The sequence below is a fragment of the Plecotus auritus genome, assembly GCF_963455305.1.
Source record: "Plecotus auritus genome assembly, chromosome: 4".
Lineage (NCBI taxonomy): Eukaryota > Metazoa > Chordata > Mammalia > Chiroptera > Vespertilionidae > Plecotus > Plecotus auritus.
Window position 1 is genome coordinate 119,946,815 of NC_137775.1, and position 19,716 is coordinate 119,966,530.

General features: G+C 40.4%; 1 protein-coding gene across 1 annotated transcript; it reads left to right on the plus strand.

The window, feature by feature from the left end:
* Positions 1-113: 113 nt before the first annotated feature.
* Positions 114-10,797, plus strand: WNT16 (Wnt family member 16). Its single transcript, XM_080664120.1, has 4 exons — positions 114-543; positions 740-978; positions 2,790-3,076; positions 10,113-10,797. The coding sequence occupies exons 1-4, from the start codon at positions 449-451 to the stop codon at positions 10,575-10,577; spliced, it is 1,086 nt and encodes a 361-aa protein (XP_080520246.1). The 5' UTR covers positions 114-448; the 3' UTR covers positions 10,578-10,797.
* The last annotated feature ends 8,919 nt before the right edge of the window (positions 10,798-19,716 follow it).

Genomic DNA, 19,716 nt, shown 5'->3' on the forward strand with positions numbered 1-19,716 from the left:
CGCTCTCCGCCAATGGGAGCCCGAGGTCTGGGGATGGGGAGTGCGGGCGGCGGCTGAACCAATCAGGTTCTCCGCGCGGCCAGGGGGAGGAGAGGGGAGGAGAGGCCGGGGGCGATGGAGTCAGAGCTACGTCAACAGCAGCTTCTCACCTTGGAATGTGAGGGCAGCTCCCGCATCTCCCGCATCTCCCGCATCTCCCGCAAGTCTCCGGCTGGGGGCGGGAGGAGAGCCTCGAGTTATTTTCTCCGCCTCCTCACACTGCTCCCAGCGAGGGAAGGGAGGCCGCTGAGAGCCCCTCTCGCTTCTGGCCTTCTTTTTATGTTATCTGCAGGGAGGAAGAGAGCGAGGGAGAACTTGGTGCTGGGGAGCTGACCTCTGGCCTGGCGGGCCTCTGGGCAGGGAGGGCCGAAGAGGAGTGGCTGGGGCTGCGGGAATCCATGCGGGGGCCATGGACCGAGCGGCGCTCCTGGGACTGTCCCGTCTGTGCGCGCTGTGGGCAGCCCTGCTCGCGCTGTTCCCCTGCGGGGCCCAAGGAAACTGGATGTGAGTATGGGGGGCAGTGGGGACGCACGGGGTAGGTGGCACATGGGGTGCCCAGCCTCAGGGAACTTTCAACCAAGGTGAGGGGACTAGGGGCTGTGACCCTCCGGCGGGTGAGCTAAAAGGGCGGGGGGAACATCTGGGATTGGGGAGGAAAGCAGGCGAGCGATGTGCAAGGGGGGGCGGCCGTTTCTTACAGGTGGTTGGGCATAGCCTCTTTTGGGGTCCCGGAGAAGCTGGGCTGCGCCAACTTGCCGCTGAACAGCCGCCAGAAGGAGCTGTGCAAGAGGAAGCCCTACCTGCTGCCCAGCATCCGCGAGGGCGCGCGCCTGGGCATCCAGGAGTGCAGGAGCCAGTTCCGGCACGAGCGCTGGGACTGCCGCGTCGCCGCCGCCCCCTCGGCCGCCAGCCCCCTCTTCGGCTACGAGCTGAGCAGCGGTGAGTCCCAGGACCCTCGGGGCTGGCACGGGACAGGGGCGACAACTCCTCCAACTCCTGTAAAATAAAACAGAGCGTGCTTGTGTGGTCCCGACGCTCTCTAAATCCCAAAAAGAGGTCCTTTCGTGGACGGGCACTGGGAGCCAGACCCCGGGTGCAGGTGCGGTCCTGGAGGGGGTGATTCCCCGGTCCGGAGCCTGGCTCTCGGAGCCGTAGTTCTTCCTCCTTCCCGCTGGGCCCGGCTGGAGTGGAGGAAAAACTCTGACACTGAACCCTGCCGACCCCTCGGACCCGTGAGCGCCCCCCTACCTGGGGGACCAGCTGGAGAAACATGATGTCGGCGGTAGGGAATGCTGCGGACGCATCTGCTGGGATTTAAGCAGCTCCGCTGCGCGCCGGGCCTTGGACAAGCGGCTAATTGCCGCGTTTGTTGGCTCCTTGGAGCACCGGGTAGACGGAATAATGGTGATTTTTAAAAGGGATCGTCCTGGACAACCCAAAGTGCCGCTAACCAGAGCACGACCACTTAGCTCGCCCTCCGCTCGTTCCCTTCTCTCCCCCTCCTCTGCACTCAGCCGGGGCCGGGAAGCTGCGGTGAATAAAGTTCTACTCCCGCGTGCCTGGTGACTCGGTAAAGATAAAGAAACCGGGAATCCGGGTTGTTCCAGGAATATTAGAAGATGCAAGGAATTTTAGGACCTGGGCGCTGAAAGACTCGTTGTTGTTCACATTTGTTTCCGTTCTCCCTGCACCTTTGACCCCTCCCCACCCGGTTCCTACACCCGCAGCCGCCCAAGCATGGCCTTGGCCCTGCTGCGTTTTGGCCGGCACGCCCTTCCGAGGGAGCCCCGACCCCCTACAGGGGAAAAATAAAAAAGGATGTGTCCTTCACAGTTGCTGAAATGCAGAGGCATCAGCTGTTGAAAAAGTTTATTGGACAACGGGCGCGAAATTGTTTCTACTCCAATCTAAACATCTCGAAAGGAAAAAAAAAGTCGCCTGCGGAGTCTCTTTCAGTCCGTTTTATTGCTGCTTTAATGGGCCTTTGATTTTTCAAAGATGTTAGCCCAAACGCTATTGCTGGTGTGCTAAATATATATTCAATTATTTTCCGTAACAATTTTTTTTTTTTTTTTTTGCTGGTGACATTTCAATTATCTTTCATTTTAATTATCTTTAAGCCTGTAAAAGGATTAGCTAGTACCATATAAAATGTATAATGGTTTCATGTTAATATCAGGATTGTTTTTCACGATATTCTAAAGAAAGGAGAGTCTTTAATGTGAAACTAAACTTGTATCATTTATCACCTAATTGCTTTGGTCTTGGTTTAATTTTAATTTGCTTTCTGATAGGTATTACTCATGGGAACAAAACTGCACCAAATTTTTCAGCTTGTGTTTCGTGAGAACACATTTTAAATTTTAAAAGAAAGGTAATCTGGACTCTTTGGGGGCATTGTATACCATTTACGGTATCCACACAAAGGATTTTAAATTTGACATGTATTTATTGGACTTTGATTGTCTATTAGGCACTGAACTAGGTGCCGACATAAATTTCCTATTTTAGGTATTTTTCGGTTTGAGAACAATGATAACCAATATATGAAGGGATACTCAAAATTAATGCTGCTTTCTTAAAAGACTACAATAGGAAATCATCCTTTCAAAATATGCACTCATTAAAGCATCCACTGGGAGCCATTGAAAAATTGCTTCCCTGACAAGAGAATGAGTAGGAGGCTCTGTTATGAACATAAGCAGAGAGTGGTATGCCTCTTTCATTTCACAATTTACGCTTTGTTCTAGGCACCAAGGAAACAGCGTTTATCTATGCAGTGATGGCTGCGGGCCTGGTGCATGCTGTGACCAGGTCATGCAGCGCAGGCAACATGACGGAGTGTTCCTGTGACACCACCTTGCAGAACGGTGGCTCAGCCAGCGAAGGCTGGCACTGGGGGGGCTGCTCCGATGACGTCCAGTATGGCATGTGGTTCAGCAGAAAGTTCCTGGACTTCCCCATCAGAAACACCACGGGTAACGAAAGCAAAGTGCTGTCAGCAATGAACCTGCATAACAATGAAGCTGGAAGGCAGGTACGTATTAGAAAATGGCATAAAACTCATTGCTTTTAGGTACGTAATACAAGGACCACACCTGTGCATGAACCTGTTCAAATGATTTAAAAACAAACCATACCTGCAGTCTAAGAAATATATGTGTGTGTGTATATGTATGTATATTATGTTTTGCTATGTATGTATGACTGTAAATCTATCCATATGTGTTTCTTTCATGAGCCTATACTGACCGCATTGATTTAGTTTTAAGTTCTAAGGTCAGCCTTGTTATAGAATGTATTTGTGACTGTATACTTCATATGCCTGAAATGCTAATTATAAAATCATAGAGGTACAAGTGCCTGTTGGGTTCCTTCGTTCCACCCCTTTAGTTGATTAGGGGCAGAGCCTGAGTAAGATCTACAGTATCTGCCTTTCGTATGGGACTGGATCGAATTTCCTCAATTGGACTTTGATTATTTTTTTACATCTAGGTGAGCAATGGCTCCTAGACCTGTTGTCCGTTTTACCCTTACTTTCTCTAGCAAACATTCTTAAATATCTTTGGAATACACAATACTTAACTAACATGTTTTTTAAAGCAAAGTTTTTAAAGGGGAATCTTTATTTTGTTTAAAGCTATGTAGATCCATTGTAAATTTGATAACTACAAATAAATGTAAAGAAGCTCTAGATCTATTACATATGTGGATACTTAAAATATAGATATATTTCAGCAGGAAGCAAATTTGAAGTACCACCATCTAATTAACCTCTTTTATGATTCTGGCCTTTTTATACTAGGTTTTCTTAAAATGGAATAAATTTGTAGCTTAATTTAACTTTTATATATTTACCATAATAAATATCGACACAATAAAATTTGAGTTCAACACCATAGTTGAATTACTTGGCAATTCATAGTGACTTTTCTAAAACAGCCAAAACTTTTTTTGTGAATATATATTTTCTATCTTATAATAATCTTCTCAGGACAGGAATATCAGCACACATCATATACTACTGTAAATACCCAGTAACCTATAAAAGTCCCAAAGTATCATTGCAATCTGCTACCTTCTCCTGAAATAAATTAAAACAAGTTTCAGTATTTCTCATGAATATCTAAAGCAGTGGTCGGCAAACTCATTAGTCAACAGAGCGGCAAACCATGGCTCACGAGCAGCAGTTTGCCGACCCCTGATCTAAAGTATATGTTGCTTTTTTTTTTTTTCACATTTTTGGAAAGTGAATAAATGGAACCCTATCAAAATAGTTGAGAGTTTCAGCCAGTTTTCTTTACTTAACCACTTTGGTTTAAAATACAAAAACAACCCAGCTGGCGTGGCTCAGTGGCTGAGTGTCGACCTATGAACCAGGAGGTCAGGATTCAATTCCAGGTCAGGGCACATACCTGGGTTGTGGGCTCAATCTCCAGTGTGGGGTGTGCAGGAGGCAGCCAATCAATGATCTCTCTCATCATTGATGTTTCTATCTCTCCCTCTCCCTTCCTCTCTGAAATCAATGAAAATATATTTTAAAAATACAAAAACAGAAAACTCAGTAACTCGATCATCATAACACATCAAATTCAAATTTGAAATTTCAATTCAACTTGATAGTTCAATTAAAAATTGCAAAGTAGGAAATTAGTAAATAGTTATGTAAACTTTTTATGTTTTTGTTTAAGAATTTTAAACATTAATTTACCTCACTAAAGTCACTCTTCCTTAACACCATAGTTATGCATATGTATCTTTTCCTTAAAGTTTTATATTTTAAAAAATCAATTTAAATAGTTTTTGCTGTAATTTAAATATTATCCAATAAAGAAATTTTTAATTATTTCTAATATATTAATATAAAAGAGGTTAAATGTAGTTAACATATGTTCTTTAAAACTTGAGTGAAGCAAGAAAAAAGCATCAAGGTAAGTCAAATTAATATATTTAAAAAATAAGAAAACAAATAATGTTTATTATTAATTTAAACCTTAAATATTTGTTAAATAAATTGTTAGAGATTTTAAAATTTTTAACCAGGAAACAAAACTAAGAAACTCAAATTATGATCTCATGAATGAAGTCATCTCTGAACATATGAAATGTCTTAAAGTCTCTAAAATGTATTTTATTAGTAATATTAGGCAACTATTGAGTTTTATTCCATCTTGTGTGAATTTTCAAATTATGTAACAATATTTGCTTTTGTAACTATTAACTTGGATCTTAAGCTAGTTTTTATATTCTAATTTTATTAAATGTATACAACTACTCAGCATCAATTTTAATCCTTTTTTGGCAAAAAAAAAACAACATTTCCTCACATTTCCTAGGTTTTTGCAATTACTTTATGCAGAAAATAATTCAGTTTATACAATTATACACATTTTATGTAAATTAAACTTCCTCTACTAAATTTTTTTCACGTTATCCTAGATCAGCGATTTTCAACCGATGTGCCACAAGAGTTTTTAAAACATTCAATACCTGACTATTTAGTCAGGGGCACTGACCTCTTTTCCCTTAGATTATCAATTTTGAAAAAATGACAACAACCAAAACAATTGCTGTCTGGTGTGAATGTATCAAAATTATACCTATTTTCTTGTCAGAGAGGCTAAAATTATATTTTTTGGTGTACTGCAGAATTTTGGTAATTAGTTTATGTATGCCATGAGATGAAAAAGGTTGAAAATCACTGAAATAGAAACTTAAAATAATAAAATATATTACCTGGATATTTTGAAGGTATTACACTGGTGTTTTTATGGGTCTTTTTCTCATAAAGTATTACAATTGAAAGTTTTTTTGTATTTTTCTTTCTTTCGGTGGCCAAAAGAATAAAAACCACCACCACCACCACAACAAATTAACCAGGTTTCCAGGTTATTATCTAACATGGAAGAAGGATCAACTCCATTTTTAATACTGTCAAATAGGATTTTAAATTATAGGCACATTCTGAGTCAAGTTCAAGGTCTGCATTCAATTGAGTTGATTTCCCTTGTCTCAAAATCCCAAACTCCAAATGTCAAAAAGCGTTCAGAGAAATGTGGGTACTGGCGCTTAGTAGTGTTGTGAGCAGGATAGATGATTTTCTAACCGCTGACCTTAAATTCCCACTTGGTTTCTGACACCATTCCTAAAGTTATGACTCCAAGAATAATGTTGCCGGATGGTGATTGGCTAACAGAATGATGTGATGTCTTCCAGGGGCAGAACTTCTGGGAATAATGTGACTTGGAATATTTATGGGTATTTCTTTTGGTGTGCTTAAAATATTTCCATTCTTCCCATGTCCACCTCATAAACTCTTAAGTTTTCCTACCCCATAATTTGTTTTATGATGACTAACTCAAAAAAGTGGGAAGGGCCCAACCCCAAATTTTCATTGACCTGTTTCAAGAATATTTATAAGTACTTGAACAACACATAAGTGTTTTGCTTTTCAGCAGATTCAAGTATATTTTTGGACTAAATGGCATGAAAGGGGTCAGAGGAATAGACATTCTACCTATACCCATCCACTCTTATGTCACAGTTTTCATAAAAACTTAAATCATCTAATAGTTGACAAAATGAAATGCTCATCACGAAATGTTTCACAACAGATTTTTGGTCATTTCTGTGAAGTTTGTGTAGAACAATATATTGGAAAAAATCACAGCCTGCCGTGTTACCTGAGTCAAAGTTGTGGGACCAATCACTCCTTAGACCACTTCTCAAACATTTTCTATTTTTACCTTTAAGCATTAATGATACATTTTTCGTATTTCACTTCACTAGAAATGTATCAAACCAAAACTTAACATGAAGGAGCCCAGTAGATTAAATGTTCCCTTCCTAATTGTTCTCCCATAGTTAAAAATATTCCTCCAAAATGTGCACATCTGTTTGCAATAGTTAACAAAACATTCCTCTGTTAATATCGTTATAAACCTTAACAACTCAACTAGAGTAGAGAAAGGAATTTTCTCATAACCACACACAACTCATTTGGTTGCTACTCTCTTACTTTTCCTGTTCCCCCCAAAATGACTATGCTATCACTGAAGAATAGCTATTAATATTAATTAATACTCGCTGAAAATCTCCAAAATATATTTTTTGAAATTCATGCAATTTTATTAAATATACTTGCATTTTCCACTTAGTTTTTTCTCTCTTTTACTGAAATGATCCAGCTTCCCATAAAGATTTTATATCATGTATCATCAAGCTTTCCTTATGAATGACAACTATCTTAGCCACACTGTTTATTTTTCTGTAAAATTGGAATAATAAGTACATGTTCATAACTACCTACATTTCTTCCTATAAAACTAAATTAAGTAAAATCATCAACGGAAATGTGCTCCGAGAAGCACTAAGCTCTAGTGTGTGTGTGTGTGTGTGTGTGTGTGTGTGTGTGTGTGTGTGTCTGCCACTAAACTCTGCCTTTTGTCAAATTCTTGTAGTGGTGAGTCGATTGCTTTATTTTAATCCCTAATGTCCAGGTTTCTTCCTTAGAGTATTATGGGGATATAATCATTTACATTGCATGTCAAGTTATTGGGATTCTTCTCTTTGAAGTTTATTTGTCTTTCTTATCTAAAATATACATATGTAAGACAAAAACACTATTTCTTTTTTTATACTTTTTGTTAGGGACAAAAAGGTAATAGAATTCAAAAGTAATCAAATACAAGTTCTTTAAAACGTCACTCCTAAAAAGTTAACTCCAGATATTTAACTGGGCTAGTTTCCTATGGCAGGAAAATTCCCCCAAAATTTTGACAGAGATTCAGCAGGTTATTATACCATTGAATTTAAAAGTCAGTCTCTGTATCCTCCAAGCCCATAAAGTAGTGTGTCGCTCTTATGGGCTACCACTGCTATGGGCTGACAGTGGTATTGGATCAAGATCTTCCAATACCATTGACCTCCCAGCAGTGACTCTTCTGTTTTAAAAAGGTGGTTTTTATTACTACCTCCCAATTCAGATTACCAATGGGGAATGAATTAAAACTGTTTAAGTGAATTGGACTAGTTATTCATTAAATCTTTGGAGAGCATCTACTCTGTCTGCTATGCTTTGTAAATTGGCAATGCCATACATGATATTTGAACTGGTTAATAAAAGAAAAAGTCAGCTTTTCAGTCATGACACCGAGCCAAGGGCTGCTCTAAATCACGAGGTGATGACTATAAGGAACGCTGATCAGGTTTAAACACATAAATGTAATCCTTGGACTTTTGACTTTCTTAGGGCAATTTGTTTTGTTATTACCTAGTTTTGGTTGAGCCCTTTTTTTTCTCATGTCCTTAGGGCACTTAAAATCTGAACAGAAGTAGACAGATTGCATTAATTTCAACATTTTAAAGAATTGAAGGCTTTGTGAATATCAAATGCCATAAATTTGACCAAATGAGCCTGTGTGCGGTACTTTTTGCTTTCATATCATTGAAAGATACCTTTTTGTCTGAATTAATAAGAAGTAGACATGTCCATTAACCTTCTCAGTTTTGTGAATTCAAAAAGAACATGTGCGCTGTAGTCTATAAAGAACAAGTTTTAAAATACTATTCTGTTTATTATTTTAAACACCAGTCAGAAGTATCAAATATTGCATAAATCAATACCGTATGCTCATTCAAGTTGCAAATATTATAATTCGTTTGAAATATTCTGTCTCGTTAGATAGTTCAGAAACTTTGGTTAATTTGTTAGGAAATATAAAATCCCGCAAATATATCAACGTCATGTTTGGTACAAAATAAATAACAAAGTATAAAGCCTTGTCATGTTATAGTTTGGATAAAATCTGTAAGTGGGATTTAAGCTGTGAGATTTTTCCTTTCTTGGGTGAGCTTACACTCACAATTTCCAAGTAATTGAATGGATAGACCAAATTTTTCACTTTACCCAGCATGCTGACAGACGTCAACTCTGCAGCTAGCCCTGACAATTTATTAATCTGCTCTGCCATCCTCTGGAGATTGAAGGAAGCTGTGCTGCTAGCCTGGTATGTAAGAGGTTTGGAACCCCAACACTTTTTAAGTCTCTATATTGTTTTTGCACTGTTAGCCCCATTTGAAATTTATCTCCACTCTTACCGTACCTTCTTCAGAGACGGGGGTGTTCATTTAGACCTTAATGTGTGCCAGGTGGTGAGCTCTTATAGATCAATGTAATCTCACTTAATTTCTCAGTCTGTATAAATGAAGCTCAGCACATAGAATTGAAAAAATCATGTAGATACTATCTCCTTTCTATGTTAGGATGGTGCTACTGATCCATCAAGAATATGACATATGTTTTGAATTAATTTTCCAGAAGAGAGGAAGGATTTCCTGGAAAATCACACTCTTTGGCCCCTTCTTCTTTTGCCCAACATTTACAGTGACCAGACCTAAGAACTCCCAATTCAGTCAGTAGGTCTCATCTCTTGATGCCCATTAGAATCACCTGAGCTGCTTTGTAGGCATACCAACACCCGGACCGCACCTCAACCAATGAAATCCGAATCTCAGGGCTTGAACATTGGTTATTTGTAAGGTTCCACAGATGTTTCCGTGCACAATGTGAGTTGAGGATGATTTCCCTATATCAGTGCTTCTCAACTTTTAATGTGCCTATGGGTCACCTGAGGATCTAAAAAAATGTGGATTCTGATTCTGAGAGTCTGCATTTCTTACAAGTGATACTGGCACTGCTGGTCCATGAACCACACTCTGAGTAGCAAGATGCTAAGTGTATTAGGAACATGGAGGCATGTGTGAACATCCCCACACCCCAAATTAAACAAGATATCGGGAATAAAGGTGTTTTCCTGTGTTATCTCAGATAATCTCTAATAACAATATTAGCCTGGCCCACTACCTTAAATTTGACTTGGAAAGGTTTGTGAGGGTCAAGAGAAGGACAAAACATTTGAACGTTCAGCAGTCTGGCAGATTCTTTATGTTCAAAACCACCATTTTTTATACAGGAGGAAACAGACCCAGAAAGTGATGAGGTGAGTTTGCTTCTATTACTGAGTAAAACACACTTTATGATTGATATTTAACACAGGTCCTGTTGATTTCAGGCTGTGGCCAGGCTGATGTCCGTAGACTGCCGCTGTCACGGAGTGTCTGGCTCCTGTGCAGTGAAAACATGCTGGAAAACCATGTCTTCTTTTGAAAAGATTGGCCATTTCCTGAAGGATAAATATGAGCACAGTGTTCAAGTCTCTGACAAAATAAAAAGGAAAATGCGCAGGAGAGAGAAGGACCAGAGGAAAGTACCGATCCGCAAGGAGGATCTGCTCTACATCCATAAGTCTCCCAACTACTGTGTAGAGGATAAGAAAATTGGGATCCCGGGGACACAGGGCAGAGAGTGCAACCGCACGTCAGAGGGCGCGGGTGGCTGCAACCTCCTCTGCTGTGGCCGAGGCTACAACACCCACGTGGTCAGACACGTGGAGAGGTGCGAGTGCAAGTTTATCTGGTGCTGCTACGTCCGCTGCAGGAGGTGTGAAAGCATGACTGACGTCCACACCTGCAAGTAACCACCCCGTCCAGCCACGGGCAGCACTCCTCACTGACCGCAGTGGAGTGCCACTTTGCAGGGCTAGTGAAGTCCACTCTGCTCTGGAAACCCCAGGTCCTTGGGCCTCCCAGAGTTCCCTTTACCTGGTTGGTGTCCAGTCACACACTGAGCATGTGGATTTGGGAGAATTCTGCGAGTTTTGGGCTCCTAATTTGGTGATCTGGCTCCTAATTTGATACTAGTATATATAGTGACATACAAGGAAGATAATCTGTCTCCTAAACAAGAAAGAACAGGAAAGAATCTTCCTGTAGAAGACCTGGTCCATCTTCAGGATAAGATCCTTGACTATGGGACTCAGTTATGGAACTCAATAGGGGTGGGTGACCGTTAGTCATTTTTAAAAGACACCTCTTATAGCAGCCAGTAGCGTACAGGTGAATCTCATTTATTCTCTCAGCGTTTAATTTTTTGTTTTTTAAATATATTTTTATTGATTTGAGAGAGAAAGGGAGAGGGAGAGATAGAAACATCAATGATGAGAGAGAATCATTGATCAGCTGCCTCGTGCACGCCCACTACTGGGGATCAAGCCTGCAACCCGGGCATGTGCCCCTGACCAGAATCGAAGCTGGGACACTTCAGTCCGAGGGCTGATGCTCTATCCCCTGAGCCAAACCAGCTAGGGCTCTCTCAGCGTTTTAGATGAAGAAATCATGTTACATGTCTGTGCATAGAAACGGATGTTGAAAAGGTAACGGAAGTGGTGGGTGCTTTCTTTCATTTCAAAAGAAAGGCAATGAAAGAGAATTTTTGTAAGTGATACAATATTCCTAAAAAGTGTTTCCTAGGTTTAGTGACAAAAGGAAAGAATCAAAATTTAACAAAGTGGATTTTGTATAATTTGGATTTTAAATGGATTTCAATGAGGAGAATGTCTAGATAAATCTCAGTAAGGTATTGAGTCATCTTTGATCTTCAGCTTCAGAGTGTAATCGTAGACCAGTTGCTATTATTAAAAACCCAGCTCTGAATTACTGCCCGAGGGAGGGATCCTGAAAGCATGTGGGAAATTAGAGGTAAAGCACCCTTTACACGTATAAAAACAGTATTTTGTATAATATTTTGCTTTAAAAAGTTTTATATTTGTAAATACTGTTTTTAAATTATATTATATATATTAAAACTTAAGACATGTATTGCCAAAGCCCAAGAGCTAAGGTGATAAAATTATCTCAGAAATAATATTAGCTTCTGTTTTTCTTCATATTATCAACTCTGACTTTTATATATATATATTGAAAAAGAAGTTAATCGAGCAGTTAGTTATATGGATGTGTATTTCTTGCCAAAATATCAGTTTTATAAGTGTTATACTTTAAAATATGCTGCAAAACATGGAGGGTTGTGTTATTTCAGCAGTCAGATTAGTTAAATTCTGTTTTTAATTAATGTTTAACTTGTAAAGTTATTATAATAAATTATACAAACAGTGTAGAAAGTCTTCACTGAAAAAAGAATCTAAATCAGAATAATGATCAACTTGTGGATTTGATTTCCTGGATATTTATTAATATTGTATGTAATGCTGCTTTTCCATGTGAATGTTGAATGGTCTTTCTTGTTTTAGTATTCATGCATGTGTATTCACCATATATTACAAGGTTCCTGGTAAAAGTTGCAGGGCTGTATTTAAAGTTATATTTTAACGTAAATGCTTAGTTTTTTATGAATTGTTAAATATTTCAGTACTATATAGAAAAAATAGATTTCTAAGTTCAGAATGGACAAAGAAAGAATTTTTTTTTTTTTCATAACAAGCTAAAGAAATGTTTTCCTTTCCCCAGGTCTCATTCTATTTCCTTCCCATTTTATTACCAAGACAGAACAATAATGTGTGGATAAGAGCAAGCACATGGAAATATCTCAGGTCTAATATTAAAATCAAGGCTAAACATTTGAATGTGACCCTTAGAGTTTAACAAAATTATTATTCATTGAATGTGATTCTCAGAAATGACAAGTGAAGAAATATAGTGCTTATTTTAAAAACTGGTTTACCATTGTGTAGCATCCACTGATTAGACTAACCTGAAAAATAGACACTCTCATGCCCTTTTTTTTTCTTTACAAAGTAAATCTATTTTATCAGCATTAAAAATAAGCAATCTTTTTTAAAAGATGGAGACTATATTTTCCATTGATGACCAATTTTTTTCCTTTAACTGGGAAACTTTTTATAATTATCTTGCCAACCAGTTATGAGAATCAGGCAGCCTCTAATTCACAATAACCTGGTTGCTATTTAGTCATTGTTTAAAAACCGTAATGACCACTTGGGCTTCTCCTCTCTGGCATGCTTGAGCAAGAACGCCTAACTCGCAAGCTTTGTCTTTTGGGCTCTTCTTTTCCTTTTACTCCTTGGCATCTCCATGGAAGCGACCCTTGGATTTCTCACCTGTCTGTGTCACTGGCTGACAATCCTCCTGTGGCTCATTTCCTTCCCATTCGCCATCGCGGTGGGGGTAGCACCATGGAGCTCCTGAACACTGGTTCTGGGGCCCAGACGTTCTTATCCAGGCCAGGCTATTTTGCCTGCCTTGTTTAGGGCTCTTTATGTTGTAAGGAACAGAAAACCCAATCCAGACTGACAAATATTGAAGGAAATGTATTGACTTAGTAGCTGAAAAGTTCAGGGTTCTGACCATTTTAAGTAAAGCTTGATCCAAAAGTTCCCAGTATGTTCCCGGGGCTCAGTTCTCTCCACCTCCAGCCTAAAGAGGCTGGCTTCTATGGGGTTGTCTTCTAAGTCAGGCTCCACGGGGTGCTGGTCCCCACCACCACCATCACCCAGCACCTCCAACATCTCTTTTCTTCTTATCAACATGATACCACACTTGCAGACCTCTATTCTCCTACCACTCACTCAACAGCAAGAGAGATTCCATTCTAAGGAGAAAAGGTTGTGTGTGTGCGTGTGCGTGTGTGTGTGCGTGTGCGTGTGTGTGTGTGTGTGTTTGTTTTCTTTTTTTCGGTTGCTCACACAGGGAAGAGGGAAAAGGTATTTCTCAGAATGCCTAGCAAAGGTCATCATTGGCCCTGATTCGTTAGTGTGCCCATCCCTGAGCCAATCACAATGGCCACTGGTGAGGTTGGGTGATATACATTGATCTTCTTAAGGCAATCAAGCCACATGCAGGGGACTGGTAGTGGGGTGCATTCCAACTAAACCCACATAGCTTGAGCATTAGGAAAGCAGTGAGTCCAGAGAAAATCTGAAGTGTTATTTACCAGGAAAGGGTCCCTAAGTGGCCTGCAGCACAGTTGTTAGCCTCAGTTCTACCGATTTGTTTAGAAAACAGCTTTCTATGGTATCACATGGGTCAGGCTCACAGCCAGACAAAGCACTATGGGTACAAAGTGCCTTGATCTGTTTAAATGTCCTTTGTGGTGTTAAAATTAGCCTAGTGTAATAATTTTCAACTTAAGAGTTCAACTTCTTTTGTAAATTTGGAACTGCCTAAGAGGCAATGGTTAGAGTCAATGATGATTCTTGAAATGAAATCAAGACAAACACATCAAATGGTGTTATCTGTAATAACTAGAAAAGGAATTTGCCTAATCAAAGCATTTTCCGGATAATAGTAATTCCTATAACATTAAAAACACTTCAATTTATTTGAATATAAACTATTGCATTATTTCCTTACCCACCATTTGGGTTGATAGTTGTTTTTGCTTAAAAAAATGATAATAGTTATACTAAGAATAACAATGGATTTTTATTGCATAAATTAGATGCCATGACCCTATTTTGAAGCTTTTCTAACCATGTGATATTCACAGTAAATATTTTAGAACACACTTTAATTTTCTGAAGAACTGTCAGTACTCATATGTTTGGTTTTACTTAGTTTAAAATGTGGACCAGAAAAGCTTTCCATCAAAATATTTATTTGTGCAGTTTGGTGAGATGTTGGTACTTTTGCATCATCGCCCAAAGACCATCATGGAGTGAGGAATGAAACCAGCCATTTGGAGCCAGTTAGTTGGTTATCCGGAACATTATAATCCACTTAACTAACTTGAGAGGAGAACAATTTCAAATCCTATCTCCGGGAACCATGAATACTCCTCAAGACAAGCCTTCCCTAAGGAGAGTTGGCTAAGATGCTGTGTTGTTTTTTTTTTTTTTTTTTTTTTTTTTTTTTTTTTTTTTTTTTTTAATTTTGGTTTCACTATAGGCCAGATTGATAAATCATTGCATTTCTTGGAGTGGGGTGACAGGTCAGCTGAGAAGGACAAATGCATGTGGCACGGCATGAAAGGGACACAGGCACACCAGGGACTCACTTCCTTTTAAAAGTAAAACACTGTATTAGTAAACACTCAGGTAGTACTCACTATGTCCCAGGCATTGTTCTAAATAGAGCATAGATACCTAAAGACATTTCATCTTCACAGCAGCCTCTCAAAGTAGGCTATTGTGGTCTTCATTTCACACCTGAGGAAACAGACACAATATTAGTGATTTAGTAACTAGCCCAACATCGCACAGAATGGACTGGCTTCAGAGTCTGTGCCCTTGACTAGCATATCATTCTTGTGTCTCACAGCATAGGATGGTCAGTGCACTGAGTGTACAGTGTATTAAAGAGTTTGGGGCTTTCATGCTGTGCCACATGGTCGCGGGGGCTTGGTTGTTACTGATCGGCACAAGGAAAGCTACATGGTTTGGTTACGTAATTTGGTTCAGAAGCAGGAGTAAAGTGATGGGAGAACGGAGATCTTAGGGTTCTCCACGAAATATAATGAAAGTACACTGTCTCTTGATTTCTAAGCTCAAAGCGATTTCAACTGCCTGCTATTTTAGATCCCAGTGCGGCTCGCAGTTGGATTCTGCAAGAGCCTAACAACCATTCCAAAAGAAAATAACTAAGGGTATAGATCAAGCTAATTTAGTGTGACATTAAATAAATACTTACATCCTTTCTATTGTAGTGCTTACAGCCAATTGTTACATAAGGAGTTACTTTTAATAGATGGGTGAAATTTACCATTGGTAACGGTTTACATTCGCATCCAAAAAGAAACCACTAGAGATGGTTTGCCCGATTAAAAACTCCTGAAACAAAGTCATGCTGAGGAAAAGCAGCCTCTCCCACTGGTTGTAAAGAGAGAGTAATAATGAATGTGGACCAAATCAGTGCAAGCTAAAGTCTCATAGGTGACTTTTTAATTTGCAGAATAAGTGAAAGCATCTGATTCGCGTGAGAACTGGAAAAGCAGAAAGAGGGGTGGATCCAGAGCCTGTTTTCCTCAGTCAAACTGCCAATCTGAGCCCTCAGGGTGATTCACCTCCATGGAAGCCAACAGCCTTTTCTTGTGCGGATTAGTAACAACCAAGCACCGGGGACCATGGCCCACATTTACCCGGCCATGGTCACCCAAGAAAAAGGAAGGGTGACCCCTTGCAGCTCCTAAGTGTTCTTTGATTAAAAAGAGAGGAAGATCACCAAATTTAACTCTGAGCATTTAAACATACCTTGGACTCTTCCTAAACCAAGAAAAGGTGTACATATACAAAATGTAAGTCAGTAATTGCCTATATATTTCTAGTATATAATCCCTACTTTTCTTTAAATCATTTAAATCTTTATTGTTGAGAGTATTACAGATGTCCCCCATTGACCCCCTCCACCCAGTTCTCACCCCCTCACTCCCAGGCTTACACCACACTATTGTCTGTGTTCATGGGTTATGCATATATGTATACAAATTCTTCGGTTCATCTCTTCTCACCCTCCTCCCCTCTTCCCTCTGAGATTCATCAGTCTGTTCCACTTCTCTATATCTATTTTGTCAGTTTATTTTGTTCAGTAGATTCCACATATAAGCTAGATCATGTGATACTTGTCTTTCTCTGATTGGCTTATTTCACTCAACATAATACTCTCTAGGTCCCTCCATGCTATCTCAAAGGGTCAGAGATACTTCTTTTTTACAGCTGCCTACTATTCCACTGTGTAAATGTACCACAGCATTTTATCCACTCATCTTACCTATGAGCACTTGGGCTGTTTCCAGATCTTAGCTATTGTGAATAGTGCTGCTATGAACATAGGGGTGCATATATTCTTTCTGATTGGTGTTTTGGGATTCTTAGGATATATTCCCAGAAGTGGGATCACTGGGCCAAATGGCAGTTCCATTGTTAATTTGAGGAAACTCTATACTGTTTTCCACAGTGGTTGTACACCAGTCTGCATTCCCAGTAGCTGTGCACTAGGGTTCCCTTTTCTCTGCTTCCTCACCAGCATTTATTTGTTGATTTGTTGATGGCAGCGATTCTGACAGGTATGAGGTGATACCTTAGTCATTTTAATTTGCATCTCTCTGATAGTGACTTTGAGCATCTTTTCGTATGTCTCTTGGCCTTCTGTATGTCCACTTTGAAGAAGTGTCTATTTAGGTCCTTTGCCCATTTTTTTTTTTATTGGATTGTCTTCCTTTTGTTAAGTTTTATGAGTTCTTTATATATTTCGGAAATTAATCCCTTATCAGATTATCATTGCCAAATATGTCCTCCCATACAATGGGGTCACTTTTCATTTAAACCTCCCCTCTGCTCAGAGTTTGGAATTGCAAGACATTTTCCTTGAAGATCATTTCTGCTCTTGTCAAATAAAGCAAACAGTACTTCTCTAATCAGACTCCCAAACCACAGGGACATGCAGAAGTCAATTTCCAAATTGGCCATTTTATTCCACTGGTGACACAGAAGGCTAGACTTAGCAGGGAATTCACCGGCCGCAGTACTGAGCTTGTTCACCTGATCATGTCACATCCACGCGGAAGTAACAGCACGTGGACAAGCAGGGCTGCATTTGAATGCATGATGCGTTCCTGAAAATGTGTTTGAAAGTCAAATGTATGAATTTCAAATAACAGACTGACTGTTAGGTGTTGATCCCCAAAAGCAAAAGAAGTTTCAAAATTCCAATTCAAGATTCCTCTCTTGCCCAGGCAACCTTGCTCATAAGAACCTTCACAGGTCCTCCGAGCAAGAAGTAGATGCTGGTGTGTAAGGGGGTGCTGGCTGAGTCCCAGCATCTCCTTTGATCGAATGGCTGTCCCACCCGTCCCTGGGCAGGAGTTGGTTGGACGAGATGACTAAGTACAGGAATTAATGTATATTGTTCTGTGCCTCCCAGACTGAGGTTGCAGTAGAGTGCTCCTCAACTGGCTGTGGCCACAGGAAGTAATCAGAAAACGCTCCTGCCCCTGGCTGAAGCCACTTTCACCTGCAGGTGGGCCAGCAAGTAGAACCATATGACCATGTCAGCTGCCTGGGGATACACAAAAACTTGAATTCTGCATATGAAAGGCAGTTTGTTGTCAGTGTGGATTGAGTGAAAGGGGAGGGAGTATATACTCTTGAGGTGTGGAGGTCAAGGGGAACCTCAGGTGAATATAGCTGCATCCTCTCCTATAACCTTAGTGCCCTGGTCACTTAAAGGTTCCATTCAGGCTTGGTATCTTAGTCCCTTTGGGCTGCTGTAACAAAACACCGTAGACTGGGTGGCTTAGAATCAACAGAAATTTATTTTCCTCAGTTCTGGAGACAGGAACGTCCAAGGTCAAAGTGTTGGCAGATTCTGTGTCTGGCAAGAGCTGCTTCCTTGTTCACAGATGGCCAACTTCTCCCTCTGCTCTCACGTGGCAGAAAGGGCCAGGGAGCTCTCTAAGGTTGCGTTTATAAGGACACTAAACCCATTCCTGAGGGCTCTACCCTCATGACCTAATCACCTCTCAAAGGCCCCACTGCCTAATACCATCACATTGAGGCTTAGGTTTCAACATACGAATTTTGCGGGAACACATTCCGACCGCAGCATTTGGTCTGATGGGACTGCAAAGTTAAAGAGGCTGACAACTTTTCTCTTGAGCTAAAACATCACTAGTTTGCAAGAGACACAGTCAACGATAACAGATATATGAGCAGTTGTACTTAATGAGTGCCAGGCTCTTGGGTCACCACAAACAGTATTATCCCTATTTCACAGGTGAGGATGTTGACTTTCTCAAGGTTCTCATGTAGTGGACAGTTGAACGGTCTGTACGCCTAACCAGTATCCTACACTGTCTCATTGCACCATTCTCTCTTCTTTAAAATCTTAGGCCCCTTTTGTATCAAGTGAAACAAATATGGACTGATTATATGCAACATTAGGAGCTTGCCGGTTCATAAATCAATTTTCCCTAACAAAAGGGATTATCTTTTAGCAATTGAGCCTCCACTTGTTGAGTCACTGCACCCCAGTGCCAGGCATAATTTATGCAGAGCTGACCACTGAGTTCAGTAATGGCAACAAGTTGTACCCCAGAACTATATGTGCCGGGGAGTGGGGAGGGGTCTTCCCTGGGTTAAGTTTGCTTATAAACAGCTCATGGAACCAATCCAAGAGAAACCTCTTCTGTCTCTAACAGAACGGCTGGCCAATCCCTTTCCCTTTCTGAGCGCTCCTAGAAGTGTGCCCTCCAGGAGTCTGGCCCTCGCTGGCCTGGAGGAAGGCTCTGATGGAGAAGTCTCTGAGATTGCTGGGCAGGCTTTCCTCATGCTGCCCAGCAACCAACGGACATTACCAAGCCCCCAGGCCTATCCGCTTTGCACTCTCACCCTTGATGTGACTGGAACCTCAAAACAGGATGGGGGAAGGGGTGACAAGCAGTAAGAGAGGACAAGGCCTTCTTAAATTGAGGGAGCTTTGAGGGGAATGGAGATTAAATAGCCATTGGGTTTAATGAAAACCCAAGTCTATGACAGAAAAGTCATCCTGGGAAGAGACAGCAAAATAATTCTTCTAAGGAATGTTTAGAAAAGGCAAAATCTGGTAGTTTATTCTACAACTTTCAGTTTACCTGTACTCATTGCTGTCCAAGGCCTAATTGAGAAGTTACGTGGCAAATCTTTCCCCTGATCAACACAAGCCATTTTTTCTTTTCATATTTTTAAGTGTTCTAAATACATTCTACTTTTAACTGCTGTACTAATTAAACACAGCAATTCCTCATTCTTCCATTTAAAAATGGAGAATGTTAATCAAACTGAATGAAACTATCATTTTTTTTTTTTTTTGGAAGGGGAAGGTCAAATT

Bases quoted from the DNA above. Each gene is read 5' to 3' on its own strand.
- WNT16 (XM_080664120.1), top strand. From the start codon at position 449: ATGGACCGAGCGGCGCTCCTGGGACTGTCCCGTCTGTGCGCGCTGTGG. The intron at 544-739 runs GTGAGTATGGGG...CGTTTCTTACAG, and splicing joins GGGGCCCAAGGAAACTGGAT to GTGGTTGGGCATAGCCTCTT. The intron at 3,077-10,112 runs GTACGTATTAGA...TGTTGATTTCAG, and splicing joins ACAATGAAGCTGGAAGGCAG to GCTGTGGCCAGGCTGATGTC.